The sequence below is a fragment of the Nerophis lumbriciformis genome, linkage group LG21 (assembly GCF_033978685.3).
Source record: "Nerophis lumbriciformis linkage group LG21, RoL_Nlum_v2.1, whole genome shotgun sequence".
Lineage (NCBI taxonomy): Eukaryota > Metazoa > Chordata > Actinopteri > Syngnathiformes > Syngnathidae > Nerophis > Nerophis lumbriciformis.
Genome location: NC_084568.2, coordinates 6,132,801 through 6,157,500, shown reverse-complemented (window position 1 = coordinate 6,157,500; position 24,700 = coordinate 6,132,801). Strand labels below are relative to the sequence as shown.

Sequence of the window (24,700 nt, the reverse complement as noted above, 5' to 3'; positions counted from 1 at the left end):
GGTTCATTCAACTGAGCGTCCACATATTTCAAAAAGATTGGCCCAAAAAAAACGGAAACACTTCCTGAAATTTCCTGACCTAAAGGACCCACAGAGTCCAGATGACCAACATTTCCATAACAAGTTCACTTTATGTAGTTGTACCTGTCTTTCTCTTACTATCTCCTCCTTCCCCCTCCTTTTGCCTTCTGGTTGCCGACAGTGTTTGCTAAACTGTGAATTCTTTCTACCCAGGAGGTCAGGTTGACATCATGAGTGACCGCTTCGACTGCAAAAACTGCGCAGAGTCCTTGTATGGACGCAAGTACATCCAGGTGGAGGACAACCCTCACTGCATCCCCTGCTATGACCGCCTGTACGCCAACACCTGTCAGGAGTGTAAAGAAATCATCAGTCACAATGCCAAGGTGAGTTTGCTTTGGTTAGTTTGCACTAGGGTTGTATGGTATACCGGTACTAGTATAGTACCGCGATACTAATGAATCATATTCGGTACTATACCTACCGCCTCTAAAAAGTACCGGTAACCCCCGCCCCCCTGCTGGCCCCACTATGGAATGGACTCTCACTAATATGTTAGATCCACTATGGACTGGACTCTCCCACTATTATGTTAGATCCACTATGGACTGGAGTCTCACATTATTATGTTAGATCCACTATGGACTGGACTCTCCCACTATTATGTTAGATCCACTATGGACTGGACTCACACTATTATGTTAGATCCACTATGGACTGGTCTCTCACTATTATGTTAGATCCACTATGGACTGGACTCTCACACTATTATGTTAGATCCACTATGGACTGGACTCTCACAATATTATGTTAGATCCACTATGGACTGGACTGTCACACTATTATGTTAGATCCACTATGGACTGGACTCTCACACTGTTATGTTAGATCCACTATGGACTGGACTCTCACCCTATTATGTTAGATCCACTATGGACTGGACTCTCACACTATTATGTTAGATCCACTATGGACTGGTCTCTCACTATTATGTTAGCTCTACTATGGACTAGACTCTCACACTATTATGTTAGATCCACTATGGACTGGACTCTCACACTATTATGTTAGATCCACTATGGACTGGACTCTCACTATTATGTTAGATCCACAATGGACTGGACTCTCACATTATTATGTTAGATCCACTATGGACTAGACTCTCACTATTATGTTAGATCCACTATGGACTGGACTCTCACTATTATGTTAGATCCACTATGGACTAGACTCTCACTATTATGTTAGATCTACTATGGACTGGTCTCTCACTATTATGTTAGATCCACTATGGACTGGACTCTCACTATAATGCTAGATCCACTATGGACTGGTCTCTCACTATTATGTTAGATCCACTATGGACTGGACTCTCACACTATTATGTTAGATCCACTATGGACTGGACTCTCACACTATTATGTTAGATCCACTATGGACTGGACTCTCACAATATTATGCTAGATCCACTATGGACTGGACTCTCACACTATTATGTTAGATCCACTATGGACTGGACTCTCACAATATTATGCTAGATCCACTATGGACTGGACTCTCACACTATTATGTTAGATCCACTATGGACTGGACTCTCACACTATTATGTTAGATCCACTATGGACTGGACTCTCACAATATTATGTTAGATCCACTATGGACTGGACTCTCACACTATTATGTTAGATCCACTATGGACTGGACTCTCACACTATTATGTTAGATCCTCTATGTACTGGACTCTCACTATTATGTTAGATCCATTATGGACTGGTCTCTCACACTATTATGTTAGATCCACTATGGACTGGACTCTCACACTATTATGTTAGATCCACTATGGACTGGACTCTCACTATTATGTTAGATCCACTATGGACTGGACTCTCACACTAATATGTTAGATCCACTATGGACTGGACTCTCACACTATTATGTTAGATCCACTATGGACTGGACTCTCACACTATTATGTTAGATCCACTACGGACTGGACTCTCACATTATTATGTTAGATCCATTATGGACTGGACTCTCACTATTATGTTAGATCCACTATGGACTGGACTCTCACATTATTATGTTAGATCCACTATGGACTAGACTCTCACTATTATGTTAGATCCACTATGGACTGGACTCTCACACTATTATGTTAGATCCACTATGGACTGGACTCTCACAATATTATGTTAGATCCACTATGGACTGGTCTCTCACTATTATGTTAGATCCACTATGGACTGGACTCTCACTATAATGCTAGATCCACTATGGACTGGTCTCTCACTATTATGTTAGATCCACTATGGACTGGACTCTCACACTATTATGTTAGATCCACTATGGACTGGTCTCTCACTATTATGTTAGATCCACTATGGACTGGACTCTCACACTAATATGTTAGATCCACTATGGACTGGACTCTCACACTATTATGTTAGATCCACTACGGACTGGACTCTCACATTATTATGTTAGATCCATTATGGACTGGACTCTCACTATTATGTTAGATCCACTATGGACTGGACTCTCACATTATTATGTTAGATCCACTATGGACTAGACTCTCACTATTATGTTAGATCCACTATGGACTGGACTCTCACACTATTATGTTAGATCCACTATGGACTGGACTCTGACAATATTATGTTAGATCCACTATGGACTGGACTCTCACACTATTATGTTAGATCCACTATGGACTGGACTCTCAAAATATTATGTTAGATCCACTATGGACTGGACTCTCACACTATTATGTTAGATCCACTATGGACTGGACTCTCACACTATTATGTTAGATCCACTATGGACTGGACTCTCACACTATTATGTTAGATCCACTATGGACTGGACTCTCACACTAATATGTTAGATCCACTATGGACTGGACGCTCACACTATTATGTTAGATCCACTATGGACTGGACTCTCACACTATTATGTTAGATCCACTATGGACTGGACTCTCACACTATTATGTTAGATCCACTATGGACTGGACTCTCACACTATTATGTTAGATCCACTATGGACTGGACTCTCACAATATTATGCTAGATCCACTCGACGTCCATTGCACCGGTCGCCCAGGGGGGGGGTCCCCACATCTGCGGTCCCCTCCAAGGTTTCTCATTGTCCCATTGGGTTGAGTTTTTCCTTGCCCTGATGTGGGATTTGAGCCGAGCATGTCGTTGTGGCTTGTGCAGCCCTTTGAGACACTCGTGATTTAGGGCTATATAAGTAAACATTGATTGATTGATTGATGTACACACCCTTATCAGATAGTCCATTGGTAGCATTTAAGTCATCATAATAATGAAACCTGCTGACTAACGGGGGGGGGGGGTATTTGCACGATTCTCTCACTATTTCTGCAGTCCAATGATGACTCCGCTTGCATCATGTTGTTTATTTCCCCTTAAAAAAAAACTCTCGGACCCTCTAGGAAACAGTCACAGATGTCACAAAGGTTACGAGTGTCCTGTGAATTATGAGCTCCCAGCGAGGGACCGACAGTAAATTACTGTGCTGCTTACGTTGGCCCTCGGTCTCCCCCGCTCACGGCGGCCAGCCCTCAACCCTCTCGCTCCCTCGTCGGTGCGTGTTTTTGTGAAACTCCACGCCTTGATCATATATATATATATATATATATTTGACCATTTATCACCGGGCCAATATGAACTTCTGCTGAACTGCAAGCATAAAAAAACAAGAAGAAAAGTGGCTGAATATTGGCCAACATCCAAGGGACTGAAGTAGTCATGTGCAGGAAATCCAAATCCCGCGGGTGAGTGTGACCTATGACGTCTTGGCTGATAAAGAAACATGTTACGCTTGTGTTAAGTCACAGTTTAGTGCAGATGTGAACATTAGTCACCGCCTGTGAGTAATATGTTATGGCTGTCGCTGAGACGACATCATTGCAACACTTTGGATAGTCTTACAACTCCAACATGACTTCTCTCATTTGTCTTTAATTAGGCGTGGTTGTGCTTTTTTTTGTTTTGTTAACACACTGTTCTTGAACCGAGATCCATAAATCCCCACCAAAGAGAGTTAATTAAAACTAAGGCTGAAACGACGCGTCGACGTAGTCGACGTCATCGGTTACGTAAATACGTCGACGCCGTTTTTGTGCGTCGGCGCGTCGCATATTTACGTCACTCTACTTTACTGTCATGGCGGAGCGCAAAGCAGACGATGCGAGCGAGGGGAAAAAAGCACGCCAAAAGTCGTCAAAAGTGTGGGAGTATTTCAATAAACGGCCTAATAATGTTGTTGTATGCACACTGTGTCGAGCGGAAATGGCCTATCATAGCAGCACAACGGCTATGAACGAACATTTGAAAAGAAAACACCCGACAGCGTTCTTGCCATCACCATCAACAAGTCAATCGTCCGCGTGCGTATACGTTGTCATTATTACACAAAAACATGAATGTGTCATTTGTATCTGCGTTGTAAATTCATAAACTAAAGCACCGTTTCGCTCTGAGAGGCGCGTTTGGCGTGCCTGTTCAGTGTTTACAAAGACGCGCTCCTCTTTAACGCTGTGGAGAGGCGGCGGCGGCGAGCGAGCGGCGAGGAGGGGCGCGCCGGGAGCGACGCCGCAATCGTGCCCAGGTGCGCGATCCGCGCAGTTGGAAGAGAAAAGACTTTGTGTAAAATGAAAAGATTGTAAACCTGGCAAAGCCGTCTGGCGTTCAGTCTGTCGGTCCTGAAAGAACCCCACGGCACAAGACGTGTCACAAACGCTAACGTTAATTAGTTGTGCAAATACCTTTTACAACATTAACAGTTACATATACTATGTACAAACCAACAATTAACTTTCACTTTAATCATACTATCATTGTTGTGTTATTAAGCAAAATAAGCAATACTTTTACTTTTGTTGAAATGTTTACACTGTACACTTTTTTGTATTGGATGTTTAGCTTTATTTTTGCACATTTTAGCAAATAAGCAATACTTTTACTTTTGTTGAAATGTTTACACTTGTTACAGAATATTTCCGTTTTGCACTTTTTTGTATTGGATGTTTATCTTTATTTTTGCACATTTTAAAGCAAAATAAGCAATACTTTTTACTTTTGAAATGCTTATACTATTCCAGAATATTAAGATTTGCACTGGATGTTTACTTTTATATTTGCACATTAAAAAGAAAATAAGCTACTTTTAATTTTGTTAAATGTTAAAAGTTTTAAATGTTTACATTGTTACAGAATATTTTGTCATGTTGTTGTCAATGTTGACTGAGTGGCCATACTTTTTTTTTTGTAAATAAAAGCCATGCCTTTTGAAAAAACTGGCCTACATTTATTTTTTCCTCTTCATTTTAAATAAAAAAAAAAAATCGGTAAAAGGAAAAATAATCTATAGATTAATCGAAAAAAAATCTATAGATTAACCGATTAATCGAAAAAATAATCTATAGATTAATCGATAGAAAAATAATCGTTAGCTGCAGCCCTAATTAAAACAGTGCGAGCCGATGAGGTAGCAGTCAACTTATTGTCCAGCACAGCTCTTAAAGTGTTGTGAAGAGATGTGAGCATTTAAAAAAAAAACATAACATTACAACAACAACACTTCAAAAACAAAGAAAAAAAATACAAAAATGAGGGGTATTTTATTTGAACTAAGCAAAAATTATCTGCCAATAGAACAAGAAAATTCGGCTTGTCAAGACTTTCCAAAACAAGTAAAATTAGCTAACCTCAATGAACCCAAAAATACCTTTAAAATAAGTATATTCTCACTAATAACAAGTGCACTTTTCTTTATAGAAATTTTCTTTTTGACCTTTTTGCTCAAAAATATTCTTAAATTAAATAAATGCTAGTGCCATTATCTTGACATAATGATATGCGCTCGGCATCATGATTTTTTTTTTTTCATGCTTGAAGTAAGAAATTATTACTTTAAAAAAGTAGTTTTACACTTGTGAGATTTATTTATTGATTAGTTAATGTGTTTTTCTGTGGCTACAAATGTAGCTTACCACCACTTGAAGTGTGAATGTGGAGTGAATGAATGATGGGTGCTCACTTCTCTGTGAGTGCTTTGAGTATCTCGTCGATAGGAAAGCGCTATATAAATCTAATCCATTATTATTATAAAAAAAAAGTTATTTTTTTTATTATTTATTTATTTTTATTTTTATTATTACCATTTTCTTCACGAAAAACTGCACTTTTTTTAGAGGATTTTGCCCGTTATCTACAATCCCTATGTGAGACAACACAAGTATTTCTCTTTTCCGTGCGTTCTAAAGAGCGGAAAACTGCTAGTACGAGGCGGCTAACAATGCGGACAATTTGGGTTTTATCTATTCCGCTTGTAAACAAAGCATCCCAAAACCGCCAACGACACTTCATATACAGTACATGCCTGGACCTGCATACAAACCAAGCTATAGCCACGTTAATATCGTTAGGGCTACCACCGAGGAACTACTTTTCGAGCGCTGCTCACACTGCTCCGTCGACCACTAGCCTGTAGCTAAGCTACTAGACGAAGTAGCTTAAGCTGCCTATGAGTTAGAAAAAAGGTAATACTCGGTTATAAATCCTACGTCTTGTGTAGTAGAAGGTTGTGACACCAAGTTGAGAAGTTTGTGCTGAAAGATACAACCATCCCAGCGATAGCGGACATTGTAAGTCACTGTTTTATGTTTTTATTTGAAGCATTGAGCAATAGTGCTACATTATAAGACACTCACAAAGTCTGCCATGATTAGTGGTAGCAAAAAGCAGAAAGTGTTCTCTTTGCTGTTAACGAAGGTAGTGTTCATTGCTGTGAACTCAATGCAAACTGACCAAAATACTGTAAATATTTACATAGTATATATATATCTTTTTTTAATTTTTTTCATTATTTTTCTTTTTTTTTCTATGTATTTATTTCAGGCAATGACATAAAAAAGTACAAAGTTGACAACACATAATAATATAAATTAATATAGTGCAAAAGGTAATGTATAGTATGTAATGCATGATTGTCCAGTTTTGCCTGAAAGGGAGTGGGAAGAGTACATAGTATATAAAGTCAAGTATATCAAACAGTGTTGGAGGTTTTTAGAGGTCTTTATAGTCGGAATAGATCATATCATCATTACCTGCATTGTTAGCCGCCTCTTACTAGCAATTTTTTTTTACTATTTAGGTTGCACAGAAAAGCGAAAGACGTGTGTTCTTGTCTCATGATCGGTTGTGGATGATGGGCAAAATTCCAAAAAGATGTAAAAAATATTTACCTTATTTATAATATATTAGATGTATAGAAATTCTAATAATAAACCCATTCATCATTTCACTAATTGAAGCTGATATGAATAAAAACACGCCCCGCCCACGGGTTTTCTATTTATGGCCCGAGTATGAGGGTGTATCAATCAATCAATCAGTTTATTTATACAGCCCTTAATCACAAGTGTCTCAAAGGGCTGCACAAGCCACAACGACCATATTAGGACAGAGTACCATTTTTGTCCAGCCCATTTTCATTGTTTTTTATTTATTTATAGTAGGGGTGTAACGGTACGTGTATTTGTATTGAACCGTTTCAGTACGGGGGTTTCGGTTCGGTTCGGAGGTGTACCGAACGATTGGTTACAAACAGAGCGGTAACAGCCAATCAGCAGTGCCAATCAGCAGTGCGTACTCAGAGCGCATGTAGTCAGTGCTTAGCGTTTAGCAGGTAAGCATCAGGCAGCGGACTGTCCCCAAATGATAATAAACACCTCCCAGTCAACTACTAGTAACATCACTATGAGCCCGTTGACCTTCTAGAAATATAAACGGCAGCTTCAGCTCGCTCGCAGTCCTGGCTTGAGGTGAAGGCTAATTCACTTGTGTGTGTGTGTGTTACGGACAGCAAAGCCCTGTCTGTCTGTTATTTCATTTGACCTTTTTCTGTGTTGATTGAGCTGTGTTGAAGCAGCAAAAAAGGACATTATGTTAAATGACGAGTTTCTGTCTCTGATAGTTGATATAATAATGTAAGTGCATCATTAAGCCTACATGAACTCCATGGTGTTCAGGGATGAATAGTCTCTCCTATTGCTATTGTACTATTTTTTCAGATGTAGTTACATTAATCATTAGTAATGGAGCAGCCTAGTTTTGAATGGCAGGGTCCAATTTTCAGTACAGTTGTCCCTCGGCACACCACGCTTGGAAGTTTGTGGCCTCACCCTGTGGCAAATTTTTGGGGGTCAAAAATGTATTGTTTTTAAGCATATTCTACCTATTTTTAGCCTAAATGAAGCATTTTCAAGCATAAAATCGACTAAATGAACGCACTTTTTTTTTTTTTTTCATATGTGGGCTCTGTACCGAGGATGTCGTTGTGGCTTGTGCAGCCCTTTGAGACACTTGTGATTTAGGGCTATATAAATAAACATTGATTGGTTGATTGATTTTTTTTTTTTTGGTCCTGTCCAGCTTCTCAGGCAAATCATATAGTTGATGTAGATGCCCAGATCGGCTGTTCAGATTTACTTTCCAAAAGAGAAGTGTGGGATACTTGTATTTGACTTTATTAAATGTATTTATATTATCATTTGGTGCAGCCAGGCCGCAGCAGGAGGGGGATAGAAAGAGAAAAAAAAGGAAGACAGGGGGAAATTGTGGGGATAAGATGAGAGACAAAAACAACAACAGCAAACACGTCAATAACAACAACAATAGAGCAAAATCAGCACTCACGTTTAAAAAACAACATTTGTTTATTGAATTATTGAATTTCTGACTTATACAGTCCAGAAATACAAGTAAACACATGTCAAATGTTCCTTACATGTTCAATACTCCACTAGTATATGCCACTAGAGGAGAACAAACCAATCAGAGCATGCTGTTCAGTATCGTGGCCACTGATTGGCTCAGCCGCAGGCAGCATTACTACCGTACTGTGTATTGGATTAAATGAGTTTAAAGGTAACTGTATTTCATGTTTAGAGGAATCTCATAATGTTAAAAAAATTTTTTTTGAAAAGTCATAAACAGTTTTTTTATGCTCTGGCTGTAAAAATATTTGCTTTATTATGACTAATTCAAACTGTGATATACAAGGGATAATAACTAGAGATGTCCGATAATATCGGACTGCCGATATTATCCGCCAATAAATGCTTTAAAATGTAATATCGGAAATTATCGGTATCGGTTTCAAAAAGTAAAATGTATGACCTTTTTAAAACGCCGCTGTACGGAGTGGTACACGGACGTAGGGAGAAGTACAGAGCAGTTGCGTCTCCCAGTCATGCTTGCCAACCCTCCTGATTTTCCCGGGAGACTCCCGAATTTCAGCGCCCCTCCCGAAAATCTCCCGGGGCAACCATTCTCCCGAATTTCTCCCGATTTCCACCCAGACAACAATATTGGGGGCGTGCCTTAAAGGCACTGCCTTTGCCTGCCGGCCCAGTCACATAATATCTACGACTTATCACACAAGTGAATGCAACGCATACTTGGTCAACAGCCATACAGGTCACACTGAGGGTGGCCGTATAAACAACTTTAACACTGTTACTGTGAACCCACACCAAACAAGAATGACAAACACATTTCGGGAGAACATCCGCACCGTAACACAACAGAACAAATACCCAGAACCCCTTGCAGCACTAACTCTTCCGGGACGCTACAATATACATCCCCCTGCTATCCTCTAACCCCCACCACCACCTCAACCCCTCCTCCCCCAACCCCGCCCACCTCAACCTCCTCATGCTCTCTGAGGGAGAGCATGTCCCAAATTCCAAGCTGCTGTTTTGAGGCATGTTATAAAAAATAATGCACTTTGTGACTTCAATAATAAATATGGCATTTTTTTCCATAACTTGAGTTGATTTATTTTGGAAAACCTTGTTACATTGTTTAATGCATCCAGCGGGGCATCACAACAAAATGAGGCATAATAATGTGTTAATTCCACGACTGTATATATCGGTATCGGTTGATATCGGAATCGGTAATTAAGACTTGGACAATATCGGATACATCGGCAAAAAAGCCATTATCGGACATCTCTAATAATAACTGTGCATTTGTTTTACTTTTTTGTAATTCTTGTGTATTTTGGGCTGTTGGGCACCATCACTTTTGTGTCAAAGTGCAACCTTCCTGATTTTAAAGCCTATTGGGGGTCATTTTGTTTACTTTTACAATCCAAGGCGGTGGCGGGGGTATATTGTTTACATGCATATATATCGGGGCATATCTTGGGCTTGGACTGGCCTGATTATTGAGTCCATTATGCAGGTGTTGTTTTATTAAAACGGGCATTTTGATATTGTATCTCAGATAAAGTTTTCCACTTTTGCTTTTATTCGTAGCTAAAGAACTGTTTCCAAAGTCATCTTGACCTCTTTGTCCTCCTCCTCCTCCTCCTCCAGGAGCTCTTCTACAACAACAAATACTACCACGACCACTGCTTCCGCTGCGTGCGCTGCGAACGCTCCCTGGCCGGCGAGCCCTTCACCAGCCAGGACGACGCGCTAGTGTGCAGCGAGTGCTACGGCAACGAGTTCTCCGCCAAGTGTGTGGCCTGCGACAAGAAAGTCATGCCTGGTGAGCTATCTAGCCCTCATGGGCAGAAAGAAGGTATTTGCGGGCTTTAAGGCATCGCAGCTTTTGGATGATTGCAGTGAGGGTTTCAGGCTGTGGCTGCTGCTGCTGCGGTGGTGTTGGATGACGGGAAAGAAGCTAGCCAATATTGTGGTATGTGAGCGCGATATTCTAGAACAGGGGTCAAACTCATTTTTATTGAGGGCCACATCACCTCAGAATGTACATATAAATACAGTTAAAACAGGACAAATAATAACACACACACATATATATATATATATATATATATATATATATATATATATATATATATATATATATATATATATATATATATATATATATATATATATATATATATATATGTATATATATGTACAAACCCCGTTTCCATATGAGTTGGGAAATTGTGTTAGATGTAAATATAAACGGAATACAATGATTTGCAAATCCTTTTCAACCCATATTCAATTGAATGCACTACAAAGACAAGATATTTGATGTTCAAACTCATAAACTTTTTTTTTTTTTTTGCAAATAATAATTAACTTAGAATTTCATGGCTGCAACACGTGCCAAAGTAGTTGGGAAAGGGCATGTTCACCACTGTGTTACATGGCCTTTCCTTTTAACAATACTCCGTAAACGTTTGGGAACTGAGGAGACACATTTTTTTAAGCTTCTCAGGTGGAATTCTTTCCCATTCTTGCTTGATGTACAGCTTAAGTTGTTCAACAGTCCGGGGGTCTCCGTTGTGGTATTTTAGGCTTTATAATGCGCCACACATTTTCAATGGGAGACAGGTCTGGACTACAGGCAGGCCAGTCTAGTACCCGCACTCCTTCACTATGAAGCCACGTTGATGTAACACGTGGCTTGGCATTGTCTTGCTGAAATAAGCAGGGGCGTCCATAGTAACGTTACTTGGATGGCAACATATGTTGCTCCAAAACCTGTATGTACCTTTCAGCATTAATGGCGCCTTCACAGATGTGTAAGTTACCCATGTCTTGGGCACTAATACACCCCCATACCATCACAGATGCTGGCTTTTCAACTTTGTGCCTATAACAATCCGGATGGTTCTTTTCCTCTTTGGTCCGGAGGACACGACGCCCACAGTTTCCAAAAACAATTTGAAATGTGGACTCGTCAGACCACAGAACACTTTTCCATTTTGTATCAGTCCATCTTAGATGAGCTCAGGCCCAGCGAAGCCGATGGCATTTCTGGGTGTTGTTGATAAACGGTTTTTGCCTTGCATTGAAGAGTTTTAACTTGCACTTACAGATGTAGCGACCAACTGTAGTTACTGACAGTGGGTTTCTGAAGTGTTCCTGAGCCCATGTGGTGATATCCTTTACACACTGATGTCGCTTGTTGACGCAGTACAGCCTGGGGGATCGAAGGTCACGGGCTTAGCTGCTTACGTGCAGTGATTTCTCCAGATTCTCTGAACCTTTTGATGATATTACGGACCGTAGATGGTGAAATCCCTCAATTCCTTACAATAGCTGGTTGAGAAAGGTTTTTCTTAAACTGTTCAACAATTTGCTCACGCATTTGTTGACAAAGTGGTGACCCTCGCCCCATCCTTGTTTGTGAATGACTGAGCATTTCATTGAATCTAATTTTATACCCAATCATGGCACCCACCTGTTCCCAATTTGCCTGTTCACCAGTGGGATGTTCCAAATAAGTGTTTGATGAGCATTCCTCAACTTTATCAGTATTTATTGCCACCTTTCCCAACTTCTTTGTCACGTGTTGCTGGCATCAAATTCTAAAGTTAATGATTATTTGCAAAAAAAAAAAAATGTTTATGAGTTTGAACATCAAATATGTTGTCTTTGTAGCATATTCAACTGAATATGGGTTGAAAAGGATTTGCAAATCATTGTATTCCGTTTATATTTACATATAACACAATTTCCCAACTCATATGGAAACGGGGTTTGTATATATATGTTTATATGTATATATATGTATGTATGTATGTATGTATGTGTATATATATATATATGTATGTATGTATGTATGTATGTATGTATGTATATGTGTATATATATATATATATATATATATATATATATGTATATGTATATATATATATATGTATGTATATGTATATATGTATATGTATATGTATGTATATATGTGTATATGATATGGCGTGCCACTTAAATGTCGAGGTAGGCCACACAAAATGATGTAGCCGACCATATTAAAGGACTTGGCTGTCCATAATAAAAGACTTGTTGGGTCAAATGAAATGATGTAACCGGCCACTAAAAATGATATGGTGGGCCACTTAGATGTTGAGGTGAACCCCACAAAATGATGTGGCGGACCATGTTAAATGACTTGGCGGGCCACTTTAAAAGACTTGGCGGGTCAAATTAAGTGATGTTACGGGCCACTATAAATGATATGGTGGGCCACTTAAATGTCAAGGCGGACCATGTATAATGATGTGGCGGACCACGTTAATTAAATAACCTGCCGGTCACATTAAATTATGTTGCAGACCACATACAGGTAAAAGCCAGTAAATTAGAATATTTTGAAAAACTTGATTTATTTCAGTAATTGCATTCAAAAGGTGTAACTTGTACATTATATTTATTCATTGCACACAGACTGATGCATTCAAATGTTTATTTCATTTAATTTTGATGATTTGAAGTGGCAACAAATGAAAATCCAAAATTCCGTGTGTCACAAAATTAGAATATTGTGTAAGGGTTAAATTTTGAAGACACCTGGTGCCACAAACTAATCAGCTGATTAACTCAAAACACCTGCAAAGGGCTTTAAATGGTCTCTCAGTCCAGTTCTGAAGCCTACACAAACATGGGGAAGACTTCAGATTTGACAGCTGTCCAAAAGGCAACCATCGACACATTGCACAAGGAGGGAAAGACACAAAAGGTTATTGCTGAAGAGGCTGGCTGTTCTCAGAGCTCTGTGTCCAAACACATTAATGGAGAGGCAAAGGGAAGGAAAAACTGTGGTCAGAAAAAGTGTACAAGCGATAGGGATCACCGCGCCCTGGTCAAGATTGTGAAAAAAAACCCATTCAAAAACGTGGGGGAGATTCAGAAGGAGTGGACAGCTGCTGGAGTCAGTGCTTCAAGATCCACCACCAAGAGACGCTTGAAAGACATGGGTTTCAACTGCCGCATACCTCGTGTCAAGCCACTGTTGACCAAGAAACAGCGCGCAAAGCGTCTCACCTGGGCTAAGGAAAAAAAGAGCTGGACTGCTGCTGAGTGGTCCAAAGTCATGTTTTCTGACGAAAGCAAATTTTGCATTTCCTTTGGAAATCGAGGTCCCAGAGTCTGGAGGAAGACAGGAGAGGCACAGGATCCACGTTGCCTGAAGTCTAGTGTAAAGTTTCCACCATCAGTGATGGTTTGGGGTGCCATGTCATCTGCTGGTGTCGGTCCACTCTGTTTCCTGAGATCCAGGGTCAACGCAGCCGTCTACCAGCAAGTTTTAGAGCACTTCATGCTTCCTGCTGCTGACCTGCTCTATGGAGATGGAGATTTCAAGTTCCAACAGGACTTGGCGCCTGCACACAGCGCAAAATCTACCCGTGCCTGGTTTACGGACCATGGTATTTCTGTTCTAAATTGGCCCGCCAACTCCCCTGACCTTAGCCCCATAGAAAATCTGTGGGGTATTGTGAAAAGGAAGATGCAGAATGCCAGACCCAAAAACGCAGAAGAGTTGAAGGCCACTATCAGAGCAACCTGGGCTCTCATAACACCTGAGCAGTGCCAGAAACTCATCGACTCCATGCCACGCCGCATTAACGCAGTAATTGAGGCAAAAGGAGCTCCAACCAAGTATTGAGTATTGTACATGCTCATATTTTTCATTTTCATACTTTTCAGTTGGCCAACATTTCTAAAAATCCCTTTTTTGTATTAGCCTTACACAATATTCTAATTTTGTGACACACGGAATTTTGGATTTTCATTTGTTGCCACTTCAAATCATCAAAATTAAATGAAATAAACATTTGAATGCATCAGTCTGTGTGCAATGAATAAATATAATGTACAAGTTACACCTTTTGAATGCAATTACTGAAATAAATCAAGTTTTTCAAAATATTCTAATTTACTGGCTTTTACCTGTATATGACGTGGCTGGCAACATAAATGATAATGCGGACCATATAAAATGATGTGGTGGGCCATTTAAAAAAGACGTGGCGGACTGCATACAATGATGCGGCGGGCCGCTTAAAAATGATATAGCGAACTACATAAAAGGATGTGGTGGATTACGTTAAATTACTTGGCGGGCTACATTAAATGATGTTGCAGCCAACTTAAAATAATGCAGGGCCCACTTTAACTGTAGTAGTGGGCCATTTAAATGATGTAGCGGACCACATAAATGATGTGGCAGAACGCATAAATGATGTTATTGTTGGCGGGCGACTTAAAATGTAGCGGATCACATAAATTATGTTGCAGCCAACTTAAAGTAATGCAGGGGCAGTTTAAATGTAGTAGGGGGCTACGTTAAATGACGTAGCGGACCACATAAATGATGTGGAGGAACAAATAAATGATGTAGTTGTTGGCGGGCGACTTAAAATAATGTAGCGGACGTTAAAATAATGCGGGAACAGTTTAAATGTAGTAGTGGGCCAAGTTAAATGATGTAGCGGACCACATAAATGATGTGGCAGGCCACTTTAAATGATGTAGCGGATCACATAAATAATGTAGCGGGCGTCTTAAAATAATGTAGTGGATCACATAAATGATGTGGCAGGCCACATTAAATTATGTAGCGGATCACATAAATGATGTGGCAGAACACATTAAATGATGTAGTGGATCACATAAATGATGTGGCAGAACACATTAAATGATGTAGTGGATCACATAAATTATGTGGCGGGCGACTTAAAATGTAGTGGACCACATAAATGATGTGGCAGGCCACGTTAAATTATGTAGCGGACCACATAAATGATGTGGAGGAACACATAAATGATGTAGTTGTTGGCGGGCGACTTAAAATAATGTAGCGGACCACATAAATGATGTTGCGGCCAACTTAAAATAATGCGGGGACAGTTTAAATGTAGTAGTGGGCCAAGTTAAATGATGTAGCGGACCACATAAATGATGTTGCGGCCAACTTAAAATAATACAGGGGCAGTTTAAATGTAGCGGATCACATAAATGATGTTGCAGCCAACTTAAAATAATGCAGGGGTAGTTTAAATGTAGTAGGGGGCCACATTAAATGATGTAGCGGACCACATAAATGATGTGGAGGAACACATAAATGATGTAGTTGTTGGCGGGCGACTTAAAATAATGTAGCGGACCACATAAATGATGTTGCGGCCAACTTAAAATAATGCAGGGGTAGTTTAAATGTAGTAGGGGGCCACGTTAAATGACGTAGCGGACCACATAAATGATGTGGCAGGCCACGTTAAATGACGTAGCGGACCACATAAATGATGTGGAGGAACACATAAATGATGTAGTTGTTGGCGGGCGACTTAAAATAATGTAGCGGACCACATAAATGATGTTGCGGCCAACTTAAAATAATGTGGGGACAGTTTAAATGTAGTAGTGGGCCAAGTTAAATGATGTCGCGGACCACATAAATGATGTGGCAGGCCACTTTAAATGATGTAGCGGGCGACTTAAAATAATGCGGGGACAGTTTAAATGCAGTAGTGGGCCAAGTTAAATGATGTAGCGGACCACATAAATGATGTTGCGGCCAATTTAAAATAATGCAGGGACAGTTTAAATGTAGTAGTGGGCCAAGTTAAATGATGTAGCGGACCACATAAATGATGTGGTAGGCCACTTTAAATGATGTAGCGGATCACCTAAATGATGTGGCGGGCGACATAAAATAATGCAGGGACAGTTTAAATGTAGTAGTGGGCCAAGTTAAATGATGTAGCGGACCACATAAATGATGTGGTAGTCCACTTTAAATGATGTAGCGGATCACATAAATGATGTGGCGGGCGACTTAAAATAATGTAGTGGACCACATAAATGATGTGGCAGGCCACGTTAAATGATGTAGCGGACCACATAAATGATGTGGCAGGCCACATTAAATGATGTAGCGGATCACATAAATGACGTGGCGGGCGACTTAAAATAATGTAGTGGACCACATAAATGATGTGGCAGGCCACGTTAAATGATGTAGCGGACCACATAAATGATGTGGCAGGCCACATTAAATGATGTAGCGGACCACATAATTGACGTGGCGGGTGACTTGAAATAATGTAGTGGGTCACGTAAAATAACTTGGCTGCTACATTGACGTGGTAAACCTAATAAAATGACTTGTCGGGCCAAATAAAACGTGGTGGCGGGCCACATTAAACGATTCGGTGACCACATGAAATGATGTGGGTTTGACAGCCGTGTTGTAGAAGAAGTGTAATGTAATGAAGTTGGAAAACACAATCAGGAGCCACAAAGAGATGAAAAAAGGCAGGTGATTTATGGATGAATTTGACATTGATAACAGGAAGTGTTGTGCCTCCACAAAACACCTTTTCACACGTCTTCCACCATCAAGATAAGAAACACCTTTTCACACGTCTTCCACCATCAAGCTAAGAAGTCTCACCAGCGTAATCTTCCTCACGCAGGATCCAAGCTGCTGGAGTACGGCGGCTCCACGTGGCACGAGCAGTGCTTCGTGTGTCACGGGTGCGAGAAGGCCATCGGCGGCGAGGCCTTCTTCCCAGACAACAGCAACTTCTACTGCATGCCGTGCTACGAGGGCAGGCTGGCCCCTCGCTGCAGCTGCTGCAAAAAGGTAGACCCCACTGCGCCATCTTGTTTCACGCACCTTCCATAGGTGACAAGTTGTTTATCTTTTAATATTCCATACTTGCCATAAGGCGCATCTCCACACGCTATTGTGGACCCTCAAACTAGACATTCTACTCTCCAGTCAACCTTTTCAATTCAAACACGGCACCAAATATGATACATCTACTTGTTTCACTTTCACTTTTCACAGCACATACCTGTGGTGCATTCAGGAACCCCACAGTAGATGCACTAATAAGAATGATAATGATGATGTAATATCAGGATTATTACAATCCACTAATCAGATGATTTACACTCTGAAGTCAAGGGACACTTGACACATTTATAATCATATTAAAGTGAACAATGACTATTAAAACTTACATTCTGGCTACTTTAAAGGGGCAAACTCAAACAAACGTGAATAATGTTCAAAGGTTTGTTTATACGAGCAGTTAGATTTACAAGGTCAAACTAATATCGGCTCATAACCAGTGTTGGGTTAGTTACTGAAAACCAGTAACTAGTTACAGTTACTAGTTACTTTATTTCAAAAGTAACTCAGTTACTAACTCAGTTACTTAAACCAAAAAGTAATGCGTTACTGTGAAAAGTAACTATTTAGTTACTTATATATTTTTAAAAAAAAATTTAAGGCCCCATTTACCGTATTTTCCGCACTATTAGCCGCACCTAAAAACCGCAAATTTACTCAAAAGCTGACAGTGCGGCTTATAACCCGGTGCGCTTTATATATGGATTAATATTAAGATTCATTTTCATAAAGTTTAGGTCTCGCAACTACGGTAAACAGCCGCCATCTTTTTTCCCCGTAGAAGAGGAAGTGCTTCTTCTTCTACGCAAGCAACCGCCAAGGTAAGCACCCGCCCCCATAGAAGAGGAAGCGCTTCTTCTTCTACTGTAAGCAACCACCCGCCCCCGTAGAAGAAGAAGAAGCGCGCGGATATTACGTTTCATTTCCTTTGTGTGTTTACATCTGTAAAGACCACAAAATGGCTCCTACTAAGCGACAGGTTTCCGGTTCATGAAAAGACGCAATCTCTCCATCCGCACACGGACTACTATTTCACAGCAACTGCCTAAAGACTTTCAAGAAAAGCTGGCTACTTTCCGTGCATATTGTAAAAACAAGATAGCTGAAAAAAAGATCCGGCCAGAGAACATTATCAACATGGACGAGGTTCCACTGACTTTTGATATTCCTGTGAACCGCACTGTGGATACAACGGGAGCACGTACGGTGAATATTCGCACCACAGGGAATGAGAAGTCATCCTTCACTGTGGTTCTAGCTTGCCATGATAATGGCCAGAAACTTCCACCCATGGTGATATTCAAAAGGAAGACCTTGCCAAAAGAGACCTTTCCAGCCGGCGTCATCATAAAAGCTAACTCGAAGGGATGGATGGATGAAGAAAAGATGAGCGAGTGGTTAAGGTAAGTTTACGCGAAGAGGCCGGGTGGCTTTTTTCACGCAGCTCCGTCCATGTTGATATACGACTCCATGCGCGCCCACATCACGCTGGTTTTTAATATATTATTAAAGTTTGACTGACCTATCTGACTGTTTTTTTGACATTCCTTTAGCGCAGTTAGATGCGGCTTATAACACGGGGCGGCTTATGGTGCGGAAAATACGGTAATGCCCTTTTAGCCTTCATTTTAGTACTGTTATTGCACTGGAGAATAATACAATCTGTTGATCAACTTGACATGCATTTGCATCACTGAACTCTGCTAAGCAATGTGCTCTACATACAACACACAAAGACAAAGATATGTTTTAAAGGGCCAATTTGTTTCAGACCAGAACAAATTGACAAAACTATTTTAAATAGCTGCAACTTAACATACATAAGTAACAAACAGCATAATAACAACATAGCTGTAAAACAAGAAAGGCACACACTACATACATAAAGCCTAACCAGGCGTTTTTTTATCTCAAGGAATTCTGAAATAAAATCATGTCTGAAGCCCAGAACACTCTACACATTTCCCCACTTAGTTTAGAGAAAAGGAAATATTAGCCTGGCCCACTAGTATCCCTCTTTAGGTTTGTGAACTTTATAGTCTAAACATTTAGAGTGATGTGATAATCAAACACTCTAAAAGTCTAAAATGAAAGAGTATATAAGAGAATTGACAGAGTGTGTGTACCTTCAGTGTGCAGTGCCTCATTAAAATCCAGCCGCTGTTGGAGGTGGAGGTGAAGTGTGTGTCTCTTTACTAGCTTCGTCGAAGCATGTTGTTTTTGTCGCTGTTTCAGCATATTTGAAACTTACATTCAACTAAAATGTTCTTTTCTTTGTGGTCGATAAAAGAAACGTACTGAAAATATCTCCATTTTAAGAAACTCGGCTTCGGGGTTCGCCATGACGTCTTGATAGTAGACACAGACACGCCCCCTCCCACACACACACACACACACACACACACACACTCACACACACACACGTACACACACTTTTTTGTCGCCTCTTCAGCAGCGCTGCAACACTCAGATCTTCTCAGTTTCTAGCCGATACTACATAAAAAAATAACGCAAAATAACGCAGTAACGCATCATGTAGTAACGGTAACGGAGTTACTGAATATAAAAAATAACGCGTTAGATTACTAGTTACCGCCGATAGTAACGGCGTTACAGTAACGCGTTACTTTGTAACGCGTTAGTCCCAACACTGCTCATAACATGCAACTCCAGATATTTCAAGCCTTCTTTTCATATCATTTCGACGATGATGGCTTACACTTCATTAAACCTCCATTTGAACATTTCAGAAAGTTTGGGTTTTTAAAGCTTGCCATATTTCACTCGGTATGTAATATGTTTATATCCCATATTATTATTTTACATCTTTGAGTTTCACCTGTTTAATCAAATTTGTTGGCACTATTTTGTAAAAAAAAAAAAAAAAAAAAAGAATTAAACAACAAAAAAATAAATACCGTATTTTCCGCACCATAAGGCGCCCTGGGTTATAAGCCGCGCCTTCAATGAATGGCATATTTCAAAACTTTGTCCACCTATAAGCCGCCCGCCCCGTGTTGTAAGCCGCATCTAACTGCGCTAAAGGAATGTCAAAAAAACAGTCAGATAGGTCAGTCAAACTTTAATAATATATTAAAACCAGCGTGATGTGGGCGCGCATGGAGTCGTATATCAACATGGACGGAGCTGCGTGAAAAAAGCCACCCGGCCTCTTCGCGTAAACTTAAACTTACCTTAACCACTCGCTCATCTTTTCTTCATCCATCCCTTCGAGTTAGCTTTTATGATGACGCCGGCTGGAAAGGTCTCTTTTGGCAAGGTCTTCCTTTTGAATATCACCATGGGTGGAAGTTTCTGGCCATTATCATGGCAAGCTAGAACCACAGTGAAGGATGACTTCTCATTCCCTGTGGTGCGAATATTCACCGTACGTGCTCCCGTTGTATCCACAGTGCGGTTCACAGGAATATCAAAAGTCAGTGGAACCTCGTCCATGTTGATAATGTTCTCTGGCCGGATCTTTTTTTCAGCTATCTTGTTTTTACAATATGCACGGAAAGTAGCCAGCTTTTCTTGAAAGTCTTTAGGCAGTTGCTGTGAAATAGTAATCCGTGTGCGGATGGAGAGATTGCGTCTTTTCATGAACCGGATCCCTGTCGCTTAGTAGGAGCCATTTTGTGGTCTTTACAGATGTAAACACACAAAGGAAATGAAACGTACGGTAATATCCGCGCGCTTTTTCTTCTTCTACGCGGGCGGGTGGTTGCTTACAGTAGAAGAAGAAGCGCTTCCTGTTCTATGGGGGCGGGTGCTTACCTTGGCGGTTGCTTGCGTAGAAGAAGAAGCACTTCCTCTTCTACGGGGAAAAAAGATGGCGGCTGTTTACCGTAGTTGCGAGACCGAAACTTTATGAAAATGAATCTTAATATTAATCCATATATAAAGCGCACCGGGTTATAAGCCGCACTGTCAGCTTTTGAGTAAATTTGTGGTTTTTAGGTGCGGCTAATAGTGCGGAAAATACGGTAAATAATGTAAAATAAAACATATAGGGATATTTTCGGGAGCTTTTAAAGTCACCACTGGCTCAAACGCTTGATGAAAAATATTATTGCCCGTGACCTTCGATACCTCAGGCGGTACTGCATCAAAAACCGACATCAGTGTGTTAAGGATATCACCACATGGGCTCAGGATGCAAAACGAAAGCCATTTATCAACAACACCCAGAAACGCTGCCAGCTTCGCTGGGCCCGAGCTCATCTGACGAGTCCACATTTCAAATTGTTTTTGGAAACTGTGGACATCGTGTCCTCCGGAACAAAGATGAAAAGAACCATCCGGACTGTTCTAGGCGCAAAGTTGAAAAGCCAGCATCTGTGATGGTATGGGGGTGTATTAGTGCCCAAGACATGGGTAACTTACACATCTGTGAAGGTGCCATTAATGCCGAAAGGTACATACAGGTTTTGGAGCAACGTATGTTGCCATCCAAGCAACGTTATCATGGACGCCCCTGCTTATTTCAGCAAGACAATGCCAAGCCACTTGTTACAACAGCGTGGCTTCATTGTGAAAGAGTGCGGGTACTAGACTGGCCTGCCTGTAGTCCAGACCTGTCTCCCATTGAAAATGTGTGGCGCATTATGAAGCCTAAAATACCACAACAGAGACCTCGGACTGTTGAACAACTTAAGCTGTACATCAAGCAAGAATGGGAAAGAATTCCACCTGAGAAGCTTCAAAAAATGTGTCTCCTCAGTTCCCAAACGTTTATTGAGTGTTGTTAAAAGGAAAGGCCATGTAACACAGTGGTACAAATGCCCCTGTGACAACTTTTTTGCAACAAAAAAAAGAAGTTTCTCAGTTGGAACATTAAATATCTTGTCTTTGCAGTCTATTCAATTGAATATAAGGATTTGCAAATCTTTGTATACTGTTTTTATTTACCATTTACACAACGTGACAACTTCACTGGTTTTGTAAATATTGTGGGCTTTCTGGCAATAGCAAATAAGTGATAGTAAAGACCAAAATCTTGTTTAGGGGCCACACAAGGCCATGTTACTGGTTGAAATATGTTCTGAATGATGCAACTTCCTGTGCACCATGTGACTTGTGGAATATTAAGTTTGGACAGACTTCTAATTGTGATGTTTTGTTTCCGTCAGCAAACAGATTTTTCCTCATCTTTTTTTTTATTTTTTTATTGTGGAAGTGTGTGAAGAAGAAGAGAGACATTGTGTGTTTTGGACCTGCAGGCGCTGACTAAAGGAGGGGTGACCTACAGGGACGAGGTGTGGCACAAAGAGTGCTTCCTCTGCACGGGATGCCAAACCCCTCTGGCCGGGCAACCTTTCACCTCGGAGGGGGAAAAGCCCTTCTGCGTCAAGTGCTTCAGCAGCCTCTACGCCAAGAAATGCGCCGGCTGCAACACGGCCATCACAGGTGATTTCCCCCACTCCAACACGCTCCCGCCGGCCACGCGTCACACGGCCCTGCACGTGTCCCCGCAGGTTTCGGAGACGGCAAGTACGTCTCCTTCGAGGAGCGGCAGTGGCACCAGCCCTGCTTCAAGTGCTCCCGCTGCTCCGTGTCGCTGATCGGCTCCGGCTTCTTCCCAGACCGGGACCAGATTCTGTGTACAGACTGCAACAATGACGACTGAGCCCGCCGCAAAACTTTACCAAAAAACATCCCTCCTCGTAGCTAAATACGCCATTTACCGGCTCGAAGATCAGAAAGGAGTCGGTTCTCCGTAGAATCCGTATTTTCCGCACCATAAGGCGCCCTGGGTTATAAGCCGCGCCTTCAATGAACGGCATATTTCAAAACTTTGTCCACCTATAAGCCGCCCCGTGTTGTAAGCCGCATCTAACTGCGCTAAAGGAATGTCAAAAAAACAGTCAAATAGGTCAGTCAAACTTTAATAATATATTAAAACCAGCGTGATGTGGGCGTGCATGGAGTCGTATATCAACATGGACGGAGCTGCGTGAAGAAAGCCACCCGGCCTCTTCGCGTAAACTTAAACTTACCTTAACCACTCGCTCATCTTTTCTTCATCCATCCCTTCGAGTTAGCTTTTATGATGACGCCGGCTGGAAAGGTCTCTTTTGGCAAGGTCTTCCTTTTGAATATCACCATGGGTGGAAGTTTCTGGCCATTAGCATGGCAAGCTAGAACCACAGTGAAGGATGACTTCTCATTCCCTGTGGTGCGAATATTCACCGTACGTGCTCCCGTTGTATCCACAGTGCGGTTCACAGGAATATCAGTTGCTGTGAAATAGTAATCCGTGTGCGGATGGAGAGATTGCGTCTTTTCATGAACCGGATCCCTGTCGCTTAGTAGGAGCCATTTTGTGGTCTTTACAGATGTAAACACACAAAGGAAATGAAACGTACGTAATATCCGCGCGCTTTTTCTTCTTCTACGCGGGCGGGTGGTTGCTTACAGTAGAAGAAGAAGCGCTTCCTGTTCTATGGGGGCGGGTGCTTACCTTGGCGGTTGCTTGCGTAGAAGAAGAAGCGCTTCCTGTTCTACCGGGAAAAAAGATGGCGGCTGTTTACCGTAGTTGCGAGATCGAAACTTTATGAAAAGGAATCGTAATATTAATCCATATATAAAGCGCACCGGGTTATAAGGCGCACTGTCAGCTTTTGAGAAAATTTGTGGTTTTTAGGTGCGCCTTATAGTGCGGAAAATACGGTAGTTGTTGAAATAAACAACAATTACTTTTGATATTCGGACTAAATATAGTAAACGCGTCCACCAAACAGGATTAAAACATGCAACTTCCCGTTCAATGCAAAGTAGGCTTCAAAACAAAAGCATGCTGGTATTAACCACAGCAACTACTAAAATGCACCCATTTATTTATTAGTTTGTTTTTGGATTGTTAGATTGAGCTTAATTGCAGCATGAACAATAACAAATATGCATGACAAATGAGAAAAAGGATGTCAATAAACTGTCGTAGGTTAAAAATCCTTTGTCTCCCATTTTTCGGACCCGTGCTCGATACATTTTTAGTTACGTACTTAACAAAAAACAATGTACTAAAGTGCTTTTTTTGTGAATACGCCCAAAAATGTCTCGATTTCTGCTTTTAGGAAAACATTAGACTAATCTTATCTGGACTATTATGTGGTGATATTTTAGACATGAAACGTGTGTCAAAAGTACGAGAACCGGTGTGCCCAGGTAATAAACGATCAAATTTAGGG

General features: G+C 40.9%; 1 protein-coding gene across 1 annotated transcript in view; it reads left to right on the top strand.

Moving 5' to 3' along the window:
* LOC133621220 (four and a half LIM domains protein 3-like) overlaps positions 1–24,463 on the top strand; it is a 68,968-nt gene extending 44,505 nt beyond the window's left edge. The window contains exons 2-6 of the mRNA XM_061983197.1: positions 235–407; positions 10,442–10,616; positions 17,287–17,456; positions 22,733–22,919; positions 22,988–24,463. Coding sequence (XP_061839181.1) covers positions 252–407; positions 10,442–10,616; positions 17,287–17,456; positions 22,733–22,919; positions 22,988–23,139 — 840 coding nt within the window. The 5' untranslated portion in view covers positions 235–251 and the 3' untranslated portion in view covers positions 23,140–24,463. The remainder of the gene's footprint in view (positions 1–234; positions 408–10,441; positions 10,617–17,286; positions 17,457–22,732; positions 22,920–22,987) is intronic.
* The last annotated feature ends 237 nt before the right edge of the window (positions 24,464–24,700 follow it).